This window comes from Coturnix japonica, chromosome 11 (genome assembly GCF_054131305.1).
Source record: "Coturnix japonica strain WE chromosome 11, WE-NBRP24, whole genome shotgun sequence".
In the NCBI taxonomy this organism is placed as follows: Eukaryota; Metazoa; Chordata; class Aves; order Galliformes; family Phasianidae; genus Coturnix; species Coturnix japonica.
Window position 1 is genome coordinate 14,146,419 of NC_140673.1, and position 27,744 is coordinate 14,174,162.

A 27,744-nucleotide genomic window follows, 5' to 3' on the forward strand; every position below is an offset into this window, starting at 1 on the left:
GTAAGTTATTTTCATTCAACACATTATTATCCAAATAAGACTTGTTTTCTTTTTAAATCACTGGAAGAGACTTGCATTTTGGCTAAGATTTTGGTCTGAGTTTTCCCGTCTGGTACTTAGAAGTACTGCACACTCATCACAGGACATTTTTTCATAGTTCACTGGGGGGATTTTGGTTCTATGCTTTCAAAAGTACATCGCATTACCTGACAGACACAGCACTTTTTGTAAAGCAGTAATAATAACTAAGAACCAGCAGCTCCTCCAGCTGATAAGCAGTCAGGTTCATGAACCCATCATGCACTAGAAAGAAGTCAAGCCAGAAGACTGAAGGGAAGTGATTATCCCCTTCTACTCTGAACTCACCAGCAGTGTGTAGCGTATCATGTTGTGGGCCTCCCGGTGCAGGAAAAACACTGGAGTACCTGTCCTATGAGAGGAGGCTGAGGAGACTGGGCTTGCTCAGACCAGAGCTGAAATAGCTTTATGGAGGCCTAGCTGCAGCCTATGAGAGGGATATCAGGATGGGACAAGCCACTTCACAATACTGCATGGCAGGAAGCTAAAAAATAGATTCTGATGGATGCAGGGGTAGGTGTATTTTACTTCCATGAGGATAGTTTGGCAGTACAACAGGCCCTGGGGTGCTGGGTGCCCCCATCATTGCTATCTTTCAAAGGCCGACTAAGTTACAACCTGGCATGGTGGCTGAAGATGCACTGTATAGAACGAGAGACCTCTTGAGATCCCTTATGACCTCTGCTTCCTGATCCCATGACCCTCTGTAACAGGATTGATTCACACCACAAAAAGGAGTAACACACTTATCCTGGTGGTTATCTATCTAACTATGCAGTCATTTGTGATTTAGGTTCTATTTGCTCAAGCCCACCCTCCAGAAATAACTGGAAGTGTTTTAATTCTATTCCATATGCAAGGCCAAAGGGTTAGCCCTCAAAAGATCATTACAGAACATATTTCCCTACATAGTGAGGTATGTAGGCAAACGGCAGGGAAGCACTTTGGGATGGATCATACATTTATACACAAAAAGAAAGGCTTTAACTTCTTTTAATGAAAACCATGACTTTTATAAGCATTGTGTGAATTTAAAAGCGCATGAAATCAAAACAAAGAACGAAGTATCATGAGGACCGTTCCAAAAGTAGTGCCTCCTATTTTATTATGTTGGCCTGCAGTGTGAGAGGTGGACATTGGAGGTATGGCAGCAGAGGCTGAACCTTCCCACCAATATCCCATTACATGCTGTTGCTGTGCGACAAATGGCAGCAAAGGGACAGCCTGACAAAATGGTGTCTGCCATGGAAGTACATATGACACAAAGGTGTGTCACTGAAATCCTTCATCAAGAAAAAAATGGAATCCACTGACATTCGTCCCAACTTGCTGAACACTTATGGGGACCAAGCAGTGGATGTGAGCACAGCGAGGCAGCGGGTGCTGCATTTCAGCAGCAGTGACAGTGGCCACCTCTGCTGCTGCAGATCTGTATCACTGCAGCACGCAGCCTCTTGCTGACTGCTGGTGACAACGCACAGCTTCTGGCCATGACGACATTGAAAAACAGCCTCCTGTAGCTGAGAATTTGTTCTATCAAAGATTGTTATTGTGCGCTTTGTATCTCAGATACATTTTGCAAGAGATTCTGCCTTCTAGGAAGAGAAAATCAACTTGAAGTGCAGATTGTTTAAAGCATAAACTCAACGAGTTTTGGTACTTCCAGTAACACATATCGCTCTGCCCAAGGACCCTCCAGCACCATCCATGGTTTCATAGTTCTCCTGGTGTGCTTTACTCAAAGGTTTCCCCTCTGTTTCCTGCAAAGAAGGTCGGTAAAGCAGGCAAAACCAACTCTGCAGTAAGCTCAGGGATCTATTGCAGCACAGAGAGTAAATGTCAATTTCCAAACTAAGTAAAGATTTCAGTTACACTTATTTCTTCCATTTGAGCTTTCTCCTTTGCTCCCCATTTTGTTGTGCAGAATGCTATTTAAAGCAGCTTCAGGTGCCTGTTGTACTATCTTCATTCACATCAATCTCCATGGAATACATACGCCCACTCCTCACCAGTAAAGGGACTGCAATGTACTTGTTATGGCTGCTTTCTTGTATGTCTCACCTCACCTCCTACTTCACTGAAGGACAAACATTTCCAACCCAAGTCTTGACATCATCTTCAACTGCTGCATATTTATGTATATATACACATTTATAGAAATACACACACATACACACACCCCTCAACAACCGGTAACCAGCCACACAAATACAGCCTTTCAGAAGCAACAAACACTTCTCTTAGAGTCTCTCCTGGAGCAGCTCTGTAGCTCCTCACCAAGTTCCTTCCCATATCTGATGAAGTAAGAGTTAACTGCAGCAAACACTGCTGTGCAATGGCCTCAGACCCACATCGAACGACTGTGCAGCTCCTTGCAGACTCCTCTTTTCAGTACTTTATTACACACTTTGTCTTTTCTATTTCTGTGCCCTCTTATTCTTCTGTCTCTTTAAATGAACATAGCATACACACATTAACCTATATCCTAATGCTCCTCAACTATGTTTTTTTTCTCTCTTCTTTTAACCTCAGACACTCCCAAGTTTCTGAAACTCGAGCTCTTAGAACAAACATGGAATGTTTGCTTTCAGCGACCTGACTGTAAACAACAAAATCAAGGCAGCCTACTTTCCTTTTATTTCATCCTGACAGCCAGGGCAGCACGCACAGATAACCTTCCTTTCTGCTGTGAGCCAGAAGAGCCATACAGCTGCCTATTACTGCATACGGCCTTCCAGGGCTGCGTGGGCCCAGCAATGGGCGATGCAGGGTGGGAGCGTGGCACTGCCCGGTACCCCCGAAACAGAGCCCCCAGCACAGCACCGCCACAGCACCACTGCGACCGTCGGGTACCACAGGTATCACCCCGCTCTTCCTACGTAAATCTAGAAGGAAAGGAAAACTAACGCGTTACGGCGCATCCTTTTAGGCGGCCGCGGCCACTGTATTGAGACGAACTTAGAACGTGAGCTTCTAAACACGATCAAATGGCTCCGCTCTGACAGACCGGGAGGTGAAGCACTAAAACAAACCCAGCGAGGACAGAACCCGGCGGCGCTTGGCTCGTTCCGCACAGCCGAGCGGCCGCCGCCTTTTCGGACAACAGCCGTAACCGAGGACGATCCGCAGCCGGCGCGGCCCGGTACCCCCCGCCGCAGCCCCCCGGGCCGCCGCAGCGCCGCTCCCTTTGTGTCGGTGACGGACCGGCCCCGCCGCCCGCCACGAAGCCCCGGCCGAGGCCCGGAGCGGCCCCCGCGCCCTGTAGGCGGCGGAGCGGGGCCGAGCGGCGATGCGGTACCGGCGGCCCGAGCCGCAGGACGCGCCCCCGCCGTCCCCCCCCCACGCAGCCGCCGCCGCCGCCGCCGCCCCTCCCTCTCTTCCGTCCGTCCTTCCCCGCCCCCCCCAGCCCTCACCTCATTCGGTCTCTCCAGTGGTGCCAACCGCCTCATGCAGGGAAATGGCGAGCTCGGGAGCCTCCCCCCGGCGCCGCGCTGCGGCCGGGCCCTCGGTGCGGCGAGCAGCCCCCGAGTGAGGAGCCCGCGGCGCAGGAAGGGAAAGGAAGGGCAGGGCGGCGGGGGAGGGGTCAGACCCGCCTCACGGGCAGCCCGGCTACGGAGCAGCCCCTCGCCATTTTTGTTTCCCGCGGAGGAGACGCTGGTGCATTGTGGGAGCACAAAGAGCCGCGGCCCCGCCCCGGCGGGCCCCGCCTGCGCCGACGGGCAGCTCCGCGGGCAGGGGGCGGGGGGAGCGGCGGAAGGACACGGGAGGGAACGAACCTCCGCCGCCGCTGAACAAAGACGGACTACTTTGCGATCGCGTGCCGAGCGGCGCTGCCCGCGGCCGGGCCTCGTTGCGGCGGTGCCGGGGCTCGCGCTACGCCGCCGGCGGCCGCCTATTGTTCCCCGGCACCCGAGGGCGGCGGGTCGCGCCGGTTCGGCCTCGGGTTCCTTCGCCGCGGTGTTCGGGTGCGTGGGGCGCGACCCACGCGGGGCAGGAGCGGAGCGCGGCCTGCCGGCCGGCATCAGCACATGCGGCCTCGGCCAGGCCCCGCTCGGCGCTGCCCGTGGCACCGAGTCACGGCGCCGGGCGCAGCAGCTCCGCGGCGCGCTGCCATCTTGGGAGCGGAGCGCGACTGCGGCTCTGGGGTACGGCTGGAACCGCCGGGAGCTGCTCGCGTAGCCTGAGGGCAAAGGTTCGGTCAGCCCCACGTACCGCCGGCAGCCAGGACCCGCACTGTGCGCGCCTTAAGGCCCACTAGTGTTCTACATCCGAGTGCCAGGGAGCAGCTCTACACTGGCCTCTACGTCAGGGCTGCACAACGCAGAGGGCACGTCTGTCCAAGCAGCAGTTGGGCACCACTGGTAAATAAATGGCACTCAACGTGAGAAGAGATGCATAGATGTGGTTAGTAATCACAACAGACACGTCAGACGCAGTGCTTAGCAGAAGTTAAACAGCTTCCTGGGCAGCAACAGCTGTGATGGTGCATGGCCAACTCACAGCGCACCGGGGGGCTGAAGCAGCCTCTCCTACTGCAGCTCTGAAATGATTCCAATAGGAACTCCTGAAAGCAGAATCCCTCCTTTCTAATTTACAGTTTCTGCACCAGCATCACCATCACAAGTTCCTGACCAGACACATGTGCCAGCTCTGCCCTTTCTCTATACAATGGTTCCTAAAACCAACATGCTCAACTCCACCGTGGCTGCAGAGCTGCATGGCCTCACCCCACCATAAGGCAATCCCTACCACAAAGCCAGGAGCTGCTGCTGCTGTAGCATTATCAGAGAGCAGCACTGAAAGAAACGAGGAATCCCTGTAATACAGGAAGAATAATTGGGGTCTGATTAGTGTGCTGTTACAGAAATTAGGCTAGCAAGATGAGTGTTTCTCCCAAAGCCTCCCACCATTCACTTTCTCAACGCGCACAGCAGAATGCATCGATATTTTCCCACAGCCTGGATTCCACTAAATAATTTTCTCCTGTTATACCCAAGAAGTACCAAATGAGCTCATAGCCAAGCCCCAGATAAAGCCATTAAAAACTCCCCATCTTTGCTTTCAGCTCAGCTCTTACAACTAAAAGAATCCCAAGCTGTACACCTCACACAAACACATCACCACCACCACTTCCCACTGCAATTCACTAACTCATATTAGAACATCCTTTTCTAATCAGCTCAGTGGGTCACAGAACCTCCATCTGAGAGGAAGCGCCTTTCTAGAGCAAGGATTGTGCAGCCCCACCAGCCTGCTCCATCTGAGGACAGGGCTGCACATCAACACAGGCGGCAATGTTCAGCTGCCAATAAACCAGAAGGAGAGATTTGTGCTGTAGGGTCACTGTCATTGTTCCCTTGCCCAGGCCAATGATTACAGGACCAGAAATCTCACCAGAAATGGGAAAATGACCCTTTACAAATGGATTTTGAGCTAAAATGCTTAAATCAGCAGCAGGAGGATCCTTGTTCTCACTGGTACATGGCAAGACTGTAAGTCATGATTTCAGAAGAAACTCTTCTGCCCTCCTTTCTTTTTCATCTTCTCATAATATTTCTGAAGTACTTGAACATACCATCTCCACTGTTGTGTTTTCGATTTGAGACATAATACGTATGTTGTTTTTGCTACTGAGCAGGCAAAGCCAAATTAAATTACTTCCCCTCTGATGTCAGTACAGGCTTCCTTGTGTAGAAATTTCGGGGGGGTGGGAGGGGAACCAACAGATTTTGATAACCTATTAGATGCTGTTTAATAGGTATGTTCAGCTTTATACCATCTCATTTTGCAAACAGCTCCGTTGCAGGAGGGAGCTCAAAAATAATGACCTGTCACTGACTTTACCTTTGCTTATTTTTATCCATGTATTTTAAGACAAGCTCTTGCTGTAAAGCCAAGCCAAAGCAATGCTTTCTCTGCTTGATAGCACAGCAGAGAAAAAATGATCCTGTATTCAAAACAGAGATGTAATATGCATAGCTGGACACATCCAGAGAGTCAAATCCAGTGGTATCTCCCTAAGCAAATGGCCCTTCTCTTGAATGTTAGCTTGTTTTTTCAAAGCTGGTTTTGTTCATATACTTTCCTTACCACAACAGCCACATAAATATCAAGCAAACAAAAGAAAACACACAAAAAGGTATAAGCAGCTGCACAGTATTATTTTCCATTACCTCACTGTATCACACAGCACAGAACCAACATGATAGCCTTGAACAAGACAATTCTGTAAAGTTTATCCTTGTACAGACGGTTGTCATGACCACAATTCAATAAGGAGAGAAAATTAGATCCCAGGCCATTTTCTCTGCATTGTTAAAGCATGGGAACAGTGAGAAAGCTCACCTGGGTTCTTCCAATCGTAATTCAAGATAAATATGGTACGTCTGTTCTTACATAAGCTTTACAATTAGTGAGACAATTAATTCACCTATGTGCATTGGTTATGGCTTGACTCAGAAAATAATCTTCATTTTACAAATCTAAAGAATAGGCAAGTGATTTTTCAAGATACGAAGTGCTTTATATTGCCTTACAATCAAGTAGCAATTGCTATAATAAAATTACAGCAATTATTCTATCTTTATACTAAAGATACAAAATAGCACTGAAAATAGTTAAAAAATGGACACCTGTAAATATTTTTCTAGATGGACAACAATGTGACTAATTGTTTTCATCTCCATACAACAATACCAAGGAAAATAAGCTGATGTTATTGGATGTATATAGGTTGCTCTGAAAGTAATGCCTCCTATTTGTTTCCACGGAAACCATAACAAATGCAGAGAGCACAATAACACTATTTGAGTAAATTCTCAGCTAGGAAATGCTATTTCTCAGCATAATCACCACCAATAGCTATGCATCTTTGCTAGCAAACAAGAGCCTGCATGCCACGCTTGTACAGATCTGCACCAGAGGTAACCCACTGTCACTGCTGTCACTGCTGAAATGCACCACCCTCTGCCTCACTGTGCTCATATCCACTGTCAGGTCCCTGTAAACATTCAGCAAATGCAGTGAATGCCATTGGGTGCCATGTTTTCTGCATGGAGGAATTCATACACATTCCATGCCACACACCATTTTGTCAGACTGCCCCTCTGCTGCCATCTGTCACATGGCAACAAACTGTAATGGAACATTGGTTCCATGGTTCAACATCTACTGCCATACCACCAACATCCACCTCTGACATCGTGTGCCAACACAATACAATAGGAAGCATTACTTTCAGAGCAGCTGTTGCAGATGAACTGGTCTTTACACAGAAACGCTTTTTTCTAGTTCAAGCACTTTACCATTTCCATCTTTGTAGGAAGGACTGGGAATTCCTGGGGGGAAAAAATCCATTCTCCCTCACCTTCTCCTTGTCGTTGGGATTTTGCTTGACACATCTTAAACTGAACATATTTATTTAAATATATACTCACTGTCACACTCATTGCTTACCTAACTTAAAACACCGAGTCTCAAAAAAGCAAGATATTTGTTTCTTAATTAATTTTTTATGTATTACATCATTCTTATCTCCTTTATTTTTTAGCAATCTACTTCCTGTATCTTTTGAAGATACAATACCCATAGAGTACTGCAGTCCTATTTTAGACTGTAAGTCTGTAAAGTGCTTCTGCATCAGACACATGGAACAGCAATTGCTCTGTGGGATAGTATGTATTTGTATTGCTTGTATCACAATCTTTATTAGCCTTTGAACTAAGCCCATTTACTCTTGAACTGGCACTCATTCACCTTCTACAAAGCAAAGTTTAGCAACATAAATCTATTCTGAAAGTCTTTCCTTGACACAATCAGACACAGTACTGAGGACTCAAAAAACACAAACTGAAACACACCTATAGATGTTAGCTCTGCATGTAATACAATACACCTAAGATGCATTATAAAAATAATAAGTGACATCTTAAAAGACCTAAACTCAATTTGCTTAAAGTTTCATTCCAGATGTGTAATCTTTCTGAAATTACTTTTAAAGCACTAAGTCAGGACTCTGTATGTCTGGTCTCTGGTAAGTGATGGGTGGTTCTTCAGGTGCTATGTAGTTCATGATTCAAAGCACTCAGACACTGTTAAGTATTCCCATCATCATTCCTAATTTGCAGTTCATAGCCTACCACTTCTGAAACCTCCTTACTGGAAGTGGCTGAACGAGAAGCCCCTCAGTTTACACATATATACAGTGGAAGAAATAAAGCTTTTAAGAGGTAGAGATGTTTCAAAGCTGAAGTGGGGGTTGACATATAACATCCCTGTGTTATTTACAACACATTTGTGCTAGCTGAAGAGTGAGAGAGGTTTTTATTGTGAGGTACATGTGAATATATCTCGGACATCAATCTTGGATATACTCTAATTCTTTTTATTCTAAAGACAGAGAACAAAAGGAAAAAAAAAGTACCTCAGTGTATGCACTGAGGATGCTTAAGAGCAAGTCACTGTGTTCTTATTGATAATAGTGTCTTTTCTGTATTGAAGACTTATGAGCATACGTAAAATTGTTTTAGCTCCTGAAAATAGCTGTGAGAACTGTCTCTTCCTACTGTTCTAGCTAGTGGGAATTCTGTGAAGATATGCAAGAGTAGTCCCAAGTAATCTTTCTTCCTGAGGCCAGTGCATAAAAATGAGCTTATTACTCAGAGCTGGAATTTGAGAGGTTTAATTCTCCCTCTGCACTGTCGCTTTGTTGCTGCAGTCATATAATCAGCTTCTTTCAGAAAACCAACAGCTGCCAAGACTGGAAATTTTGGTAAATTGCCTGGATCTGAAAGAGGTTCCGGTTCCCAAAGTCTCTGAGAATTCAGTCATACAACGGTGTGATGCATTCCATTCCTCTGCTTGCTCCCTTAAGCACAGCTCTGAAAGCAGCTACTGAAGCTTCGGTGATTGAGTAAAAATCCACAGTCAGCATTTCAGAGTGTGAGCCTCAGCAAGACCTTTAATCATTCCCCTCAGCTCTGTTCTGCACAGTTGCAAAACTAATTACAGTCAGTAATTAGTACAGTCTCAAATATTTTACTTCATGGTGATTATAACATAGCTTTTTGTGGACTGTGGCATCAGACAGTTTTATGGCAGGGTTTTGTCTGCTTCTTTGTGTGCTGTAAGAACGTCTGCTAGAGCAGTTCTTGCATGGTTAAATTTTGTAGCAGTACAGAGCAGACCTACCTCTCAACTCTAAACTGAATTAGAAAAAAAGAAAAAAAGTTGAAGATCCCCTCAGGACAAAGTTACATGGCAGAATATTGATGCTCCGTGTGCAGTGAAAAATCTGTTCTGGACATCATTCTGGCCGGAGGGAGAATTAGTACAGCATTCCTTCTGCACTCCCACCACCTGGAATGCAGTATGGGCCTTCTCACAAGCTTTCAGCAGACCTGCCAAATCCCACTCACATGGAAAGTCCCTCACTTTTACTTTTTAATAGCAGCTCTGTGTCTGATGAAGACAAAATGCTTTTGAATGGCGCAGAATGACAGGATCCTTGTAACACTTAGAGCTGTCGCACTCCCAAAAACTCAGCTGCAGGTGCTGAAGATGGAGCAGCAACCCTTTCTATTGCTGCTGCCAATCCAAAAGGGCTGGCTGGGACAAAAGCTGGTGTTCCCAGGCTGACACATCGGTCCAGTCAAATTCCATACATCATTTTTCCACTACTTATAAAATAGTGGTACTGCTATATTTGTTAACTGCTCATTTGCATTCAGCTAGAAAGACCAGAATCAAATACAGGGTCAAAATCAATTCCCATTACATCTGACATTATTTTTTTCTGTTTTGACAGCCTTCACACAGACACTGGTATCCCTATCTATATAGTCCTGGCTCCACCTGAGGCTGCTAAGACAGGAAGTATTTTTTTCCCTTAATATTTCTATAATTTTAGTGCTAGGTGATCTTGAGATGAGTTAAAAACACATTAACTGAAGATCAGTATAAAATCAAAGCAACAGCATGTTTGCTTACAAGGGGCTGCAAAATCATATCATAAAACAGATAGTGCCTGGCAGGGCTCCTTTGGTGCTAGAGAAAACCATCATAGGCAGCATAAACCAGGCCCCCAGCCCTGGTGATTTTCCTGCTTGTGTTACACCCTGGGGAAGTTCTGGGCCAAAGGAGGAGCCTGGCTCTTCTCTGCAGTGGGAGCTGAGGGTGTAGTTTCATGTCCCAGCCAAACGCATCCCACAGCTGCTGCCATCTAAGGTTGCACTCCCTCCTGCTGAGGGGAAGCTGCCTTGTCAGCTTTGCTGCCGGTGCCATGCACATGCAGCCACAGCGCTGGCTGGACCAGTTAACCGCTCCAGATTATTACTTTTATGCACTTATGTATTTAGAGCACGTATGTATGCATAGAAATGTGTTTCCTTTCAGCCATACCACCTTGCAGTAAGTTCACTGCTTTAAAATGGGTTGAGGGGTGCAACCTTTATTGTGGAGCTGGCAATATGTATAAATAGAGGACAGAGGAAATAACCAAGGCAACAGGAAAGGTTATGAAAACATTAATTTTAGAAAATGGAAATGCAAAGAGGAAAGGCTTATTTCTTCTTCCACTCCAGTTACAGAATGGAGTATACAACAAGAACAAGCCAAGAAGGAAATATAAATTGACCTCCTTTCTTCTGTGGATTGCCATCTCTCCTTCAGAAAGCTAAATGTATGTTCCATAGTCACAGGCAGCTCTTGAAGTGAGAACTGAAATGTTTCTCACTGTGGGACAAGCAACCTGCTTCCTGAGTCAGGAAAGCAGAAGTTTGCCAAGCAGGACTGCCAAGTAAATGAGATGACCCTGTGAATTCATTAATGCCAAGAAACATCACCTCAACCAGAACTGAAGACTATGCACCTCTCCAGAGCAGGCAGGACTGATGGCTCTCTGCTGCAACAAGTCCAACTCCATCCTCCTGCCCATGAGGATGGCAAAGGGGATTATCCAGAGCTGGCATAAGCAGATGTGAGGACAACTTCAGGATGAGAAGTGTCACATTCAAAGGGCCTGCCTGCATGCAAACACCCCTGAAAAGCTGAGACAAATTAACTGTATGAAGACAATACACAAAAGGTAAAGCACGCTAAATATGGGTGAGGATTATCTAATTCAGAATTCATTTTATGAGAGTTTAATTTTTGCTCATGCTACAACAGACTGCTGGAAGTTTGCTCTCTCAGGACCTTTACCAAGAAATTGTCTTGAATTTCTCAGCTAGGAATAATTCTAGAGCCATACTTGCCGAGAATAGGAGGAAATTTAGGCAAGAATTAGTAAGAATTTCTGTTCACGTATTAGGTAACTACTGAGAGTTGAACTAATTCTTTTTTTCTTCTGCTGAGTTTAGCAAACAAGCTGACAGGTCAAGTAGCAAAAGCCTAAAAGGGCTTCTCAATTTACTGCAGATTCTAACATTTAAAATGCCTGTGACAGTGCCATGACACTAGATTTAATGCTGAATCAGATTACTGGTGTGATTTAAGCACCAGCAGACAGCCCGTAGTGGAAAAGGCATCCTTATTTGTTAGATCTGTAAACTGAGGTCAGAATCTGAAAATTTAGCATGAATTAATCACTGCCAAAGTAATTTTCTTCTGTTTAGAATCTACCTTGAATCATATTTAATAGTCAGAAGAAGATATGAAGAAAAAAAGAGATTCTTTCAGTTTTTCTTTTGATTAAAAATGAAAATTACTTACTATTATTATTATTATTGCTGACATATGGGAAACAAGAACTGTGATTAGAATTCACCTTTGTCCATAAAAATTACTACACACCTATAGCCTCAGTTACCTAAATGAGTTCAATTTTGAATGATATAGTGTAGAAAGATTTATATGAGGACAGCTGCAAGATAGAAACAGGAAGATGCGATAAAACATGGGTGAAGTGTAGTCAGCTTAAATGTCAACACGCAAGAAGGCTGCAAATACAGGAACGTTCATAAAATAAGTTAGTTGGAAACTACAAACCTCATGTAAAGTTAGCCTGAGCTACATACAAAAGTTACTGACAAAATAGAAAGTAATTCTATACTTTTGAGATGCTTTCAGACCAACTGTGCTCTCATAGAGAATAACCACATTGACCCAACAACCAATTAACCTTACCAGAGATGTAAAAGTCTCACAAAGACCCTTTATCTCATAAAAACCAATTCACCTTACCTTGCCCACTGCAGCCTTTTTTTTTTCTTTCCAAGTATTCACTCAAGCCCAAATTGTTTTTATAGGTTGGTACAGCATGACAGCAGACAGTATATTTGGTATAGTCATAAAGGCTGTATTTCTGAGTTAATAAAAGCATTCATTAACTAAAGTAGTTTATTCTTTGTACATACCAGGAAAAAAAAACAACACAACTTTCTATTCAACTGGATTTAAATTTATGTAAGAAGCAAAAAGTCCCATGAAATAAAGCTTGCATAGCAATGAAGCCCTGGGGAAAAAAACTTCTGATGTGAACTCCAATGCTGCTGGAAACCTGCACTACGGAACTGGTCAGTGTGAGCTGCTGCATTGTATGGAGCCAGGCTTGCTCCTTACGTTGCATAACAGTGTTTTTGCTTTGTGAGTAATGGTGTTTATAGTTGAAATATCCACTAACTGCAGTGGAAATTTAAATAACTTAAATAATTCAGTAAATACTTTATGCCTACTGAGACTTTTGATCAAAAGTCTACCAGTACTTCACAGAAAGGGGGCTATGGAAATTAAGTAATATACAATCAGTGGACTGCAGAGATCACAAAAGGCATGAGCTTTGTGCCTGCCTGGCTGTTCTGTTCATCTAAAGGGAAATTAAAACTTTTATCTACTTAAAACAAACCAACCAACAGAAATTCAAGGTGAATACTAACGTAGATCCACTGTACTTACAGTGAGTTAACTGCTCAGAATTTAAAGAAGACAATATCATAGGTGATAAGCTTTTAAAGAAAGTTCTTCTAATGAAAGCGACATGAGAATTACCAACTTTGAGTAAATACAGGGTTAGAAAAAGATTTAGACCTAACAAATATAGTCTTTACTATTAGGGGATTCTTAAACATCAGTTTCCTAAGTAGTTCTGCTCTTTGTTAGTGCTTTTGCAGAGTACTTTCAGAGTCATCTGACAATCAGTACTGAGCTTCTTCATTTCACGTGCAGACATTCTGAATGGAGTAAAACTACATTTTGAGTACTTCTGCCAGTAACATGAAGGCTGTTAGGTAAGGAATTCTGTATGTTGTGTTAATTCCCACATATAGGTCCAAATTCTCAGCTTTGTTCAAGACTGTAAACTGAAGTAGAGTGACTTATGTATTAGTTAAGGCTTGAAGGAATGATTTGTTCAGTTCCAATTCCGACATAATATAACAATTCATTCACGCTGCCTGACAAATCACTGAGCTGGGATATATATTTTAGGGAGACATCAGTCTAAGGGCAGACTTTGAAGGGCTTTTCTTAGCATATTTTAAGCAGTTCCTGGTTTTGATCCTTAATCCAAATGCCAAACTATTCTGCCTTTGTGAACATCACAGTCCTCTGAGTTGCATGCAGGACCAAAATGAGGGAAAACATGATTTTATTTTTTTTTTCCTTTTTCAGGGTTATTTTTAGTTTGGGTTCATCAAGCAGTTCATCATTCAGCTATAGAACCAGTTATGTGACAGAACAGAGAGAACCACGTGGGAGGAGGCGTAAGTTGTAAAGGACAAGAAAAGGGTTTCACATAGAAGCCCAGTTATCTGTAGTTGCTTTTTGTGCCTATTTTTCTCCTCTGTACTGTAGCTGCCAGAAGGGAAGGCAGAGCTGCACCTCACCAGCTGAGGATCACAGTCTAGTGTTTTGGTGTGAACTAACTTTCACAGGCAATTAAAAGCAAATATGCTAGACTGTGAACCAAGCAGTTCTGCTGTGGAAATGTCCTCAGGCAGAGGGGATGGCAGGACAGCTGGGTGTAGCAATGTATTAAACATTGCAGCTGTTCTCCTCATTGCATTTAAATAAGAGCTCTTAAGTATACTGTGTGTTGAAAACTTCACCTTCCCACTAAATGATTTGTTCCAATACTAAACTTCCTAAGGAGTTACAAACAGATAGAATCTTTCTGAACTAAATTTTGCTGTTATCTCCTTCCTGTTATTTATGTTCTTAAGCGTCACTGAAGCGTAACTTCAGCACTAGAACTTAGTATTTAGACCATAAGCAGGATTTTTCTAAGTGTGGACTAAGTCTCAGATGTTTTCTACCTCTCTAAGCTAAGCTGGAGAGTAAGGGGGGAAGCAGAAGTGCTAGCTCAGGGTAAGAAGTTCTGGAAACAGTCTGGCTGATGTTTTCTTACTGTTATGGGAAATTACATGACTAACAATTAAGACTAACATTCAGATTTTAATTCAGAAGATAAGCAGAACAAAGTATTTTACTTTCAGTAGTGTGGTCAGAAGTCCCAAGTAGATTATGACTTTATTACACTGATAATCCAAAGAAATGGATAACTAATCAGCATTTTCCAACATCAAACAGATTATTTTTGCCAAAAAATTATCAATTGATTTCCCAAGTGGAATCAGATCAATGCTAGCAAGACCACACATTTTAACAATCCCAATTAATCTTAAGAAAATCTTGGATACCATAATGACAGCAATTAATGGAAATTGTGTGTATAAAAGAAACTTCATTTTATTGGTTGATTGAATCTTAACTGTGTTGTTTGTATAGAGTTTCAAACAATGAGGAAAAATGCTGAGTGTTGTTTCAGTATTTGCTCATGAATGACCATTAACAACAAAGTGCTTTCTTTCCAATTTTCTTCTGAATGGAGTGTCTTTGGAGTCTTCCCCATCTTCTAATCCTTAAAGGAATCGAATTGATAAAGATTTTTATTCTCAATCTGTGGAGACCTATTTACTGTAAACATGTTAGTAAGTTTTATTTACCGTAAGCATTTTAATTTTTCTAGTGTATTCTGAATTTTAAACAACATACCAGAAAAGCTAGTGGACAGACTCTCAAAGCAAGGACTGGAGGGATTTTATCCCAACTTAATCAGCATCTTTGAATGTCTAATAATACTAGGATCTCATCTCAGTGAAGAGCTAGCAATGAGTCGCATGTATTTGTCACTTATCTATCTGTAATAAAACACAATTTTTGATACAGATATGTTTAAATAAGATAAAAGCTTCAGTGGTTAGAAACAGCCACTTCAATTTTGGCATAAGTCCAAGACACTGATGAAAGGAATTGGGCTGTCTGACCTAACCCAGGGAAAAAACGAAGTACGATTAACAGTTCATAGTTGAAATTATTGTCCTAGTTCTTAACACAATAACAGAAATGGTTGTGCCAACGCAAGAATGAAAGTAAGCAGCAAGAGGAACGCGTTCTGCTGCTGCAGGAGGCCAGATTTATATATATTTATAAGTATGGCCTTAGAAATAAAACTTGCTGGCTAGAAGATGCTGCTTCCTCAAATAGATTAATGATTTGCTTACAACAAGTTAAGCCACAAGGGAATCCTTAACAGGCTTTGTTTGCTCTCTGAGTAAGAGATGGCTCCACCTATGTATTCTCTAGAAGCACTGACACTAGTAAGAATTTGAATGCAATAGGAAATAATATTTAAGGATAAAAAAGGATAAAATAAAAGTTATGCACTGATTAAATTTGAGTTCAGAGAAGTTTACAGGAGAGGGAAAGAATCTCACTCTGAATGGAACATGAGGAAGAGTTTAGGTCTGATGTGTCCCCAGATCTTCATTCTGTTCCACATTGACAAACCTGATGATGGAGTCAGAATAAAACCAAATTCCTGGCTAGATCTCTGAATGTGCATCTTGACAGCCAGGCAGGACAAAGAGTGAAACTTTGACACCCTTATAGACTTCATTTTAGGAAAAGTAGTTTTATTTTAAAATCATTAACGCATTATTTACCATGTAAATACAGTTATTAAACTTTAAAAAAAACAAAAGGTAACTGGCAGATGCTGATACATTCCATTCCTACCGGGGGTTAAGCTGTGATGCTGCCCATTATGACAAAACATTTCTTTGGCATATCCTGGGTAAGAGTGCTAATGCAGGAAGTTGTGCTTTGTGGGTAAAGCTTGTAAAGCTGCTGTATGGAAGTCTGTGATTATTAACATTATTAATCTTGTGATTACTAACATTAGCCAGAGGCGTCCTGCATTAATATGATGGTGAGAAGAATGTGCGAACCCTGAGGATTTCCCATGGAGTCTCCTATGTGAGAATCAAGCTCAGTTACATTGCAATAAGTTAATGTTTAGCTTTAAAATAAAATGATAAAACCTGTATTACTTGCTCAAGTAACAGATCCTTCCCTCAGAAGAACTTAGATATAATGTGCATCTTTATTAATATAATGCAGAATTTTAATAAGTACCTTGAAGAATGTAGATTTTTCTATAGTTTTCTATTATCTTTATTAGTCAAATATTGCTTGTCCAAAATTCCTGGATGCTTCAATACATGTAACAGCTCTTAGTTTTTCCTGAGTCCTATTTAGTATGCAGTGACTGTTAAGTTGTCACAGTACTGGAAGTGATGGTATGCAGTTATTATAAGGCCACATTTACCTTTAACACCGAGTGATAAACAGTGCATACATATAATCATCAGTGGATTTGTCTCTCCAATCTTTGCAAGGCTGGATAGGAAGCAAATATTAACAGGTAGCAATAAATCAGCGTAACTTCAACTGCTTTTGCATTTGAGATGTGTTATTGCCATACAAAAATGAATAATGTGTGAACTACAGAATGGAAAAGCGTGAGCAAATGGAAAAACGGTTCAGTAAATACATCAGTATGACTTATGTTCTATTGCATCTATTCCCTGGTCTTTAAAATATCCATTTACATTTGCACATGCAAAATGCCACAAGCTTTGCATTTACCAAGGCTTAACTGGGAGTTTGGTGTTTAAGGGATAAGCTGAAAAAGGCTGAAATTGCCTTTTTATCATCTAGTAAAGCCTGGACACAAAGAGGACTTTAAGAATAACTAAACACTGCAGTGCCGGAATAAAGCAGCTGCTCTCACAAATGACTAAGATCTCATGCACTAAGTGAAAAATATATCCCCTAATGAACATATGCCAGGAACTGTTTTGATCCAGTCTTAACAGAAACAAAACATTTACGTCCTCGCCTGCCATATGGGAGAAGCACATTTCATGATTACTCTCAGCCTCTCCTTCCAAGGATTGACACAGAACATTAGATGAAGTAATTACTTGAGATTATTCAGCAAAACGTTTAAATGCCTGCTCTGTAGTTTCCTGGTGTCACCTTTCCATTGCGTGCCCGTAATCTCACTAAGCTCGTACAAACTACTGAACTGTAGAGGGAAGTGATGCAGAAAGCACAGCCATCTGGGCCTGCTGAATAGGAAGAGAACACTCTCACTGCAAGAGTGTTATTAAAACCAGGGCTGCTTTTGCAGGAGTGCCAAATCTTACTAATTAATTTTCTGATTTATTCTTCAGAGTGAGCTGAGTCTGGCAGTGATTATATTATTCAAAAAGCAGTCATGGACTATTCCTGAATCTTAAAGATTTTACTCTTTAAATCTTGCTGATTTTTAATACTCTATGACCTCATAACATTTGGTTTCTAGATATGTATCTTTCCTTAAGACTAATCCCTGCTAGGACACCACAACTTATTCTTATGCCATCTTTCTGTATCCTTTCTTTTAATTAAAGCAGCACACAACGCCAAAAGCCAGAGCATGTTACAATCATTTTTTTTCCCCTGACATTGTGCTGTAATCCTTTCACCCAAAGCCTCACAGCCAAAAAGCATCAGGAATCCCCTATAGCTTCTGACCTGTTGCTAAGGAGGTAACTAAGTCATACATGTGACCAGATGGAAGCAAGTTAAAATTCATGTGACTAAGGGCAGTTACACTTGAACCAAATCACGTTACTACTAATGGCAGTTAGACTGCTACGTTCCACACTATGTGAAGCTGTGGGAGGCACCTAATTCTCGCCCTGCTGTGGGGCAAGAGACCAGATGAGGCCAATGCCACATCCCTCCTGGCTCAGCTTTCCTTCCAGACCCACTGTGAGGAGGAGCAGTGCTATGGACTGTTGCCACAGTCACGCAGTGAGGCTCAAGGCCTGCCCGGTGTGCCTGGCCCTTCCCTAGCAGCCTGACCCGACCTGCCCGCCGTTACGGTCACAGGTTGTGGCTATGACAAGCGTAATCATGTATTTTTTCTTCCATCAGCAAACTCGCTCTTGTCGCTGTTAGCGGACGCAGTGTGAGGCCGTAGCACAGGGACAGCACGGTACGCACCTGCCTGCAGAGCGCGGCGGTGCGGAGGGCCGGGGTTCCCTCCTTAACTGTGTGGGCCCAGTGGGCCCTCAGCTGGTTCTAACGCCCAGCGAGTGGCAGACGGAACCTGCCTGCAATCAGCGGGGCACGTTATTCATTAACGGACTCAGTCATTCGGAGCTGCCCAGTTCGAACGGACACAGCCCGCGCAGGAAGCCCCGCTCCGCTCGGCGCAGCGCCCGGCGCCCACGGGCCGTTCCCTCAGCGCAGGGCGGGGATAGCAGCAGCCCCGCCCCGCCCGCTCTCCCCCTCCGGCCCTGGGCGGCCGCGTTCCTCCCTTCCCCTTCTCTCCTCTTCCCTCCCCTCCCCGTGGCGCGTCCCCGCGGCTGACAGCTGCCGGCCCGGCGCTGCGTGTCTTACGCGTTCCTCGTCCTCCCTTCGCCGGCGATTCGGCTCCTTGGACAGGCCGGGCGGGGAAGCGCCGCGCTCCGCTCCGCCTCCGTCCGCCGCCCGCTGCGGGGATGCGTGATTGCCATGGCCAGGCGGCTCTTCGCGGGAGCCTGGCTCAGGAGACCCCCCCACGCTCAGGTAGGCCGGCGCTGGGCGGCCCGTTGGCGGCGGTTTCCCTCGCTCCGTCCCCTGACGGCCGGGCGCCTTCAGCGCGTCCCTCGGCCGCCGCTCCACCCCCCGCCGGGGCTCGGCCGCGCCGTCGATGTGGGGCCGGTGGCGCCGAGGCCGGGAGGCGGCGCGGCCGGAGGGGCAGGGAACAGGTGTGGGGAGGGAGCGGGGCGCTGCTCGCGGGCCTCCCGTCCGCCGCGGAGCAATGAGCGCTGAGCGCTGCCAGCCGCCGGGAGCCGTCGGGCGGCCCAAAGCCCTCAGCCCTCAGCCCTGCGCTCAGCTCCCGCCTCGACTCACGCAGATAGGCGCGGAGCGGAGCGGTGCTCGGGCCGAAAGCGCTGTGCTGAGAGACGCCGGCGAGGGCCCGGTGGTGGTGGTACGCGGGGAGCTGTGCTCGGGGCTTCTGCTGTTTGTTTTGCTGGGCTTTAACTCGTTTGCAGTTCAGCTGAGTGAGTTGAGGGGGTAAACGTGATATTTATATACACACGCTACTTATCTGTAGCACATATATCTGTATCTGTCATCTGCTGCTATATTATTAAAAGCTTTCTAATAATTGGTTTATTGAAAAAAAAGGGGGCTTCATCCTTATGCATAGTAAAGGCCCGAGTGCTTTAATTCCTTCTCATCTGGAGCTTTTCTGATGCCATTCTCCTTTTCGAAGTGCCCAAAATGCGCTGTGACAGCTGAGGAGCAGTGTGCGGGTACAGGTGTAAGCTCAGCCCCTTCAGCAGTTCTATCCACAAATGTGGGTCACGTATCACTTGATTTTAGACCAGCAAACGTTGTCCTTGATCTCCTTAACAAAGCAGACACTTTTCAGTTCCCATAGGAGGAAGGCTCTGGTACGCATGAGATGAAAATGAGTTCACCATGTCTGTACTGGCTTTCAAAGTAGGACTCTGCTAATTGTTGGCCTTGATGTAAGTTCTACTTTGTTCGTTGTATGTGACATTGGATAACCATTTGTTTTCATTTATTCTCAACATTTAAGGGCATTTTTAGCAAAGTGTGTCGTTTCTTAGTCAAGCCGGAGAGGTTAAATATTTGTTTCTGTTGGAGATGTAGAAGTATTTCTGTTGAAGCTTTGTCGCACTAAAAACTGTGTTGGAATATTTTGCAGATTTGTTTGGAGGAGAGCTACCATCAGCTTCATGAAAATGGCCTTTCTTTTCTGTTCCATAGCTCGATGTGTGGTGGCAGTTGATGTGTCCATGCAGCGGCAGCAGGCTGTCAATGTATTGACTTTGTGGCTGCGTGTTGCTGTTGGTACGTGACAAATGCATTCATGGTTGAGCTGTACTGATTACTCACGGTGTGCTGTGTTGAGTTTTTGCCTCCAAAGAGGCCACTGCTCTCAAATGAAATGCTCGGCTTAACTCACTGAGATACAGCTGCGAGTGAGATGGAAGTTTGAAGACTTGTGTGGTGTTGCTATGCAATATTTAATGCGGCAGAGCAGGGCAGGGGGTTGTACAATGGAAAGCATTGCTGACTGACTTCCAGATTTTGTTGGCTGGTGTTCCGTGCTTTTTGAAATCTGTGCTGTGGGATGAGTTGAGAACATGAAGTTCTGCACTAGGAACTTGGTGCCTCTTCTGACTTTCCTGCTCCTGTAGCAGGAGCAAGGTGCTGTCGGTTGGTTTGCAACCTGTGCTCTGTGCCAAGTGTTCTGATATTGTTTATTGTTATTATTTGACATGTGCTTTAGCTCGCGTGCAGTATGTGCTATCCATAGGTAATCACTGAGTCTTTCTAGCTAAGGGCAGGGTGCTGCCAAACAGCCTCAACTTGTATAAAGTGAGCAGGACAAACTCTGAGGATGTCCTGCCTCAGCTCAAAGTTTAGTGGTTGGGATCCACAAAAACAGCACTAAAACTTAGTTGCAAAATGGGCAGTGACTATTAAATACAGAATTTTCCCCATTTAGTCTGCAAGGCTTGCAGTAATAGTAAACCAAATAAAACTAGAGCAAAAAGCTCCAAACCTTGACAATCTTCTAACGGCCTAAATACTGACCAGAAATATCAGTATTATTTATTGGATCTTACAGCTGGGAGACTGATGCCTCTCTGCAATGGTGATTAATGTTACTTGAGAAGACGTGGATGTCCCAAATTTGGGAAATGTGGTTTTGAGTTTCTTTCCGGTAACTGTAGTTAATAACTGTATTGTGAGGCTGAGGTCAAGCCAGTAGGATTACACACATCAATAATCTTGTACAGAATGCTGCTGTGCTTGGGAGCTTTCTGGCCGCTAGAGATTCTGGACCTCCTTTACAGACTCTTTAGGGATGTCACGTAGGTGCCTGTAATGTAGACGATACTTTGAAGGCCCAGGTTTCAAAGGCCCCCTTGATGTATCACCATCATTTCCTCCAACCTTTTAATTCTCTTCTTGTTGTTTAACCTTTTAAGTGGAAACATCCTGTTTTCTGCCTTGATTGTTATCCTTTATTTCAGAAGATATGCCCTATGCTGTTTGCTCAGCTTGACTGCTTAGGATACAAGTGAATGAAGACAACAGCGTCATCCAAAGTGTGCACTGTAAGCTCTTAGAAACCCGAAATGCTTCCTATAAGCCTAAATCAACCTGAAGATCAAACGAACGGGTTTGTAACATGATCAGCATACAATTTTTGTGTTCTCCCCTATTCCTAATATGTTGAACAAACTGCGTGAATAGTTTGGAGTTTTGGAGAGGATTTCTGAACTCTGGTCATATGAAATACTTGACTGGATGGAGCTCTCTGTAGCATACAACAAATGAACACTTCCATACTTCCTAACTATAAAAATGTTTTAAGCAAGAAGTATGCTTATCAAAAAGTTGGCACGTAGTTACATTGTGTCTGGATCTGCTACTTTCCATATGCTTTGGAGTGCGTCCAGGCCTGAATTCTGCCAGAAGTGGCTTTCCAGTTCTGTTCTGGGGAATGAATGTCTAATTCTTATTCAGTGCACATGACTCAGTGCAGTGCACAAGTGATGGATGAAGTTGATGCTGTAATAACCTTTTAAGTGTTACAAGTGCTTTCCTTCATCCTCATGTTCCGTGGCTCGTGTTTTATGTCTTGGTGGAGCGGAGCAGAAAAGAGAACTTACATTTCCTGGTTTTGGACTTTCTGCCCTTTTTGATCATTCAGAGCTCTCAGTCCTTCTGGCATCCTGAAAAAACTATGAACGATTTTCTAGGAGTTTGTTGTGATTCCAAATGAAGCTTGTCTATAAGCATTGCTCCCTAATTTCCATCTGGGACTTTGTGCTCAGAAATGTGCTCAAATGCTTGCAGTAAGCGTGGTGCATTCAGGGTGTCCTGGCACATACGTGGCCTATCCAGGCTTACTGAGTTTGTGTCCTCACTGCATTACTGCTGCACATCAGCTCTGGCACTTCCCAGATGAGTCTGTTTGTAGATCTTAGGGAGAAAATGCAAGTTTTTTAGAGAGAGTTTGTGGAAGAAACCAAATAATGATCAGGCCTTCTGCTGAACCTCCATAATAAAGCAATTCCCTCTAAAGTGAAGAGAGCAGAACCTTGTGGTCCTCTGTGAGCAGTTGCGTTCTCTAAGTGTGGAGTAGTGCTGGAGACCCGTCAGTCAAAAGCTGCATGCCTGCATTGGCATGATGCTGAGCCTGAAATAAACACAGCTCCTCCAGAACCTCATGCCAAGTCTGTGATGTAGTCAGATGGTGTTTGGGGAGGTTTTCTGTCCCAAATACATTCTTTCTGTCTTCCTGAGGAGGACAAATTTGGATATACCCACATACAGAGGATTATTTCCTGTGCTGTGAATACAGTCATTGCTGAGCAGTGATCCTGAGGCTCGTGGATGGCTGCTCGCCTCAGGTTATACCAAATGCTGTGCTTGCAGTGCACAACCGCTTTAGATAGTGCTCTGGAGTAAAGTTTAGTATTGTAAATATGCATAGGAGGAATGACAAGAAGCTTTGAGGAAGGAAGGCGGTTGGTTGTCCCAGAAAGCTTTGGGAGTAGGTTTTTTCTTTTTTACAAATGAAACAGCTTTACTGAAAAAGATCTATTTCAAATAATCTATATTAGATTTTATCTGCAATTCTCTGTGTTGGTGTGCTGTATTTCTGCCATAATGTATTAGGGCTATTAGAAGTAGCTTTTCTTTTTCTGGGCTGTGCCTCTAAATGAAATCACTGTATCTTTTGTTTCAGATAATCATGAGGATTTCCTTGTTGTGATTCTTGGTTCATAGGAGCTTCATATTATTTGAGGAGAGGAGGAACAAAGAAAGTTATTTTATTGGAATTTTTCTGTAATTCTATTAATAGAAGAAAAAATTTGTAGAGAAGGGTGTTGTGACCCTGTAGGCTGTAGGAACAACATTGTCAGAACTGCCCGTAGAAATGAGGAAGTGCTAAAATCAGTTTTCCCTGTAGGTGTTGTGCAGTGTTTTATTTCGGACTGGGTGACTGAATAGTTATAAATGTTTACTTCTAAAACCAAAAATTAATTTGGGAAAAGCAAATGCTGTTTTTCCTCCTCCAACTTTGCCCCAAGCGTCCCATTCACAGCTGTGGAACAATAATCCCTCATACGTTCTCATTTAGTATCTGTAAATCACATCTGTGTCCTTCTTGTGGTTGCTTGTTCATAATCATCTACAACTCGTGTCTTTTCGGCAGTTTTATGAGCTGCTGTCTCACACAGATGTTGCTCGACTCACTGAAAACTACGTCACAAAGTGGTTGATATCCTTTCTTGTTTGTGGCTACGATTTCGTGTGACACGAGAAGTTCTCAGGTTACTCTGAACCTCTGAGAGTGTGTGTACTGGAGTGTGAGATCCAAACTGGGGCTGCTCTGAGCTTGGGAGCCCAGAAGACATGCTGGTGATTTGAAGTGAACACATCCAGAAATCCTCTACTGATGCAGCTTTAATTGTGCGTTGTTTGTGCGTGATATTGGGGATTTAAATGTAGAATGCTTTTCAAATCATAACCATTGCTGGCAAGTCGTACTTTTTGGGCAGACAACTAAAATTTGCTTTTAAGGGAAAGCACATGGAACTGCCATAATGTCTGGTGATCAGCAAAAGAGAGGTGCCTTGCTGGAGCTTCTGCCTTTATTCAGTTACTTTGCTTTGGGATAATACCCATTTTATGGCAAAAAAGCGAGATGAGACTTCTTCAGAAAAACATTTAACATGATGGGAACAGGAAAATGAGCCCTGGGTAAGTTGAACTTTCCCGTTTAGGAGGAGTAAGATTTCAGTCTGCTCCCCATCCGACGTGTGAAGTGGTGGTTGGTGAAGCTGTTCCATCTGAGCACTATTGCCAAGCAGAGCTTCTGAGATCAATCACTTCAGTGTGGATGCTGGGAGGTTCTGTTGGGCACTGAGATAAGCAGAGCGGCTCACACTTGTTTGAGAAAAGCCAGAAGCAGCTCTACACCAAGTGATGATCTCTGTCTTCTGGGAAAATTACACTAAGACACAAATCTTCATCCTCAAAGTTTGTGTTAGAATAATGAGGTAAAGACGGATTGCAGAACTGGACCAAATTGGATTCTCTACAAAAGGATTAGCCATCCCTAGGGAGGATATTGGAGTCTGTGAAGATGTTTTGTTTCTAAATAATTTGCTGTACCTGTGGATTTTGTAAAGAAATGGTGGGGGCAGTGGTTTCCCCCTTATGTTCCTGGTAAAACTTGAAAAACAACTTAGAAGAAATGGTTGGAATCCCTTGTAGAATGCAGGATGGGGTAGTCATGGACCTAGACTGTGTGAAATAGGTCTATGGGCTGCCCCAAGGAAGCTAAGGAGTTGTGCTGGGGTAGTTGAAGGTGCTCTGGCCACGTGCTTTGTGCATTTTCTATGTGCACAGCAAAGACAGTGGTGAGCATGATGACCGTTCCTTAGTTATCCAGTTCATTATTCGTTTGAGTGCTGCAGACTTGCAGTGAAAGTGGATTTGCATGAAGAAGCTGATGCACAGAGTATGAGATATCCATGTGTTTGTTTCTGCAGATTCTTGTGGTAACCTTTGGTGGGGGATTTTACTAAGTAGTGGAAGAGATAATAATGGGAAGTTGTTGAATCAGTTCCATGGTCAATCCTAGCAAATAGTTGAGTACAAAAAACTAATGAACATGGCTTCACAGATTAGTTAACGGTAATTGAACATGACCTGATTTTATCAAAATACCATGCTTTAATTTTAAAAGCTTTTGTACCTCCCTTCTGGTACTGCTGTATCTCATTGTCCTTGCAGAAGGGAAGATCATTCTTTCTGTTGGTGCTGTATTGGGTTACAGAACCATTAGGCCAAAATAAAAGTAAGCAATTGTCATGTAGACAGTTTCAGGGACTGCTCTACATGCACTCATTGGTTTTGTTACTATGCTTAAACCAGTGTGAAAAAGATTGTGAATGCATAAGTTTTAGTGGGATATAAGGACAAATTATAAAAAGTAAATTACTGCATAGTCTTCAACCTTGCATGACTATAGCGTGGTAGTTTTTATTTGTAAGTGCTACAACTACTATGTAGTGTCTGCCCTTCAACCAGTATGAAGGTGGCAGAAAAAACACAACACATTTTGTTCTCTAGACAGTGTGAGAGCGATGTGATTGTGTATTCACCGCAGAGCCAGAAGGAGCAGCCACCCGTGCTGTGCCTGCAATGCTTCGGCTCTGCTGGTTCCATGCACCTCCCTGTTCAAACCTGTGTTTCAAGAGACCTCTGCTGGAGGATTGCCTCAGAGCTGGTAAGCTGGGCTTCCTGTGCAGGTCTGCTGGGGAGAGATAGATCTTTGTTGTTGTTTTGGTCTATTTTGCATATCAAAATAGCATGCCTGACTGTGAAAAGGAAACTACGCAGAGAATCCATCTGCCGTGCTTACAGCTTTCATTTGGTTCTGGAGGTGAGAACAGGGAGTGAGACACCCCTGAGACTTTGCCATGCGGTCTCTGCTGGCTTCTCAGCATCGTGAAAGAGGGATTCTGAGGGCAATGAGCAAATTCTGTAGGTGGGAAGTAGCTGGGGAAAAGGATTCTTCAATAGGAACTTTGTGCTGGGAAAACTGAAGAAGCAGAAGAGATGCTGAGTAGTGTTGGGACCTGAGACTACTAGTACTGCAGAGTCAGATGGGGTAGAAATAGGCTGGAAATGGTTGGAGGAAAGGACAGCGGATGGTGTGTGGCTCAAGAGGATTGCTGGAGCAAACAGCTTGAGATTGATGTTGAAAAGGAAAAAACTAATAGGTGAAAATTATAGGTGAATAATATGGAAAATGGACTGGAGTACAAAAGAGGCTGAGCTTCAGCTGAGCATGAATGCAGATATTGTAGTTCTCTTACGGATAGAGAAAATTATTCCTGAAGCCATTGGTAAAGTATCCGTTCTTGTTATTGCTGGTTCACATCTCAGATGACTCTTACTGCTCCTCGTCAGTCTATTCAAGTAACATGCTTTGCAAGGTTTGTGATTCTTAATGTTGCAAACATGTAGATGTGGTATTGTCAGGCTGGGAAGTTACATTAGAATCCTCCAGTTCTGTCACTTAGGTATTGTTCTTTCAAAGGGAGCTCGGTGTTCTGGCATCACCTCTGGGTGTTGTGGAACTGCCCTTTGGCTGTTTGCCTCTTCCAAGCAGAAATGGTGCTGGTCTTTCCTTCCACCTCAATAAGTCAAACCAGACTCCCGTATCAGTTCTGTTGACTGATGGAAGTGAATGTTGCATTTAATGCTTATTTTTGTCACTGTGAAAGTCAAACTTGTTTGATTCTGCTATTCTTACTACTGCTGAGTGAACAAAACATTTTTCTCTTTGTGTTCTCTAGGTACGTTTCTCATATATGCGAATGAAGTATCTCTTCATCTCCTGGTTAGTGGTGTTCATTGGCAGCTGGGTTATGTATGTCCAGTACTCCACCTACACAGAACTATGCAGAGGACATGATTGTAGGAAAATAATAGTAAGTATATTTAGCAGTTTGCTGCTTAAGCATTTGCCTTAACTAGTTCCACAGCTGCTCTGGTCAGTGCCATGCATAGATCCATCAGATGCTGCTATTCTGTCATGCTGAAATAACATCATACCTTCAATTACAGATAAAACCAGTTAAGTTCTTAACACAGTTTTAATACAGTTACTAAAATTTTCTTTGACTTCCCTCCACCTCTTTTATTTTCTATTTCAAGGGTGAGATATTGGGAGAGAAGTGGATATCGCTTTCTTTCTTGAGTGATTTGTTTTTCTCTTGTTTGTTTCAGTGTGATAAATATAAGACAGGAGTTATTGATGGATCAGCGTGCAGTAGTCTATGTGCAAAGGAGACGTTGTATTTTGGAAAATGTTTGTCAACAAAGCCCAATAACCAGGTAAGGCTCTCCTTATCCATCCGAGCTTTATCAGTTCCTACTGAAGTGTCAGTGGTCCTGCAAAGTGTTCCACTAGCTTTTTTTCTCTTGGCTTCAATGAGAAACAGACCGCATAGCTGAGTGGCTAGAGGTTGTAATGTAGCATTGCCCTTGTCTGCCATTAGAGACACTTAGATAGATAGAGAAGCTCTATCACAGTAAGAAGCAATGCTCTTCTGCTCCTGTTACACTCTCAGGACTTCAACATGACCACACATTATGGATGGGTAACTACTGTGCTGCAGTCTGAGAGTGTTTAGGGCTGGTGATAGCTGTACTGGCTCACCTCCCTGGGATTTGGGTGAGCTGGTGAATAAAGCAGTTGTAGAAAGAGATGAGATGATA

The 27,744-nt window shown here is 43.8% G+C and overlaps 2 protein-coding genes across 18 annotated transcripts in view; one reads left to right on the forward strand and one right to left on the reverse strand.

Annotated features, from left to right (window-relative positions):
* MTF2 (metal response element binding transcription factor 2) overlaps window positions 1–18,943 on the reverse strand; it is a 38,643-nt gene extending 19,700 nt beyond the window's left edge. For 8 of the 14 annotated variants that reach the window (XR_014932754.1, XM_085511322.1, XM_085511320.1 and 5 more), the window contains exon 1: window positions 3,492–3,742. Coding sequence is in view for 5 of the 14 variants with exons in the window: in XM_015869947.3 (XP_015725433.1) it covers window positions 3,492–3,496 (5 nt within the window). In the remaining 9 variants the exon portion in view is untranslated. Of the gene's footprint in view, window positions 1–2,985; window positions 3,015–3,491; window positions 3,743–18,807 lie in introns of those variants that run through there. The other 6 variants (XM_085511321.1, XM_085511327.1, XM_085511325.1 and 3 more) reach the window with 3 other exon arrangements.
* The window catches only part of EVI5 (ecotropic viral integration site 5), an 84,198-nt gene continuing 75,297 nt past the window's right edge, over window positions 18,844–27,744 (forward strand). For 2 of the 4 annotated variants that reach the window (XM_085511318.1, XM_015869956.3), the window contains exons 1-3: window positions 18,844–18,975; window positions 26,820–26,954; window positions 27,253–27,360. In XM_085511318.1, coding sequence (XP_085367444.1) covers window positions 18,922–18,975; window positions 26,820–26,954; window positions 27,253–27,360 — 297 coding nt within the window. In that variant the 5' untranslated portion in view covers window positions 18,844–18,921. Of the gene's footprint in view, window positions 18,976–19,828; window positions 19,929–20,128; window positions 20,275–26,819; window positions 26,955–27,252; window positions 27,361–27,744 lie in introns of those variants that run through there. The other 2 variants (XM_085511317.1, XM_015869957.3) reach the window with 2 other exon arrangements.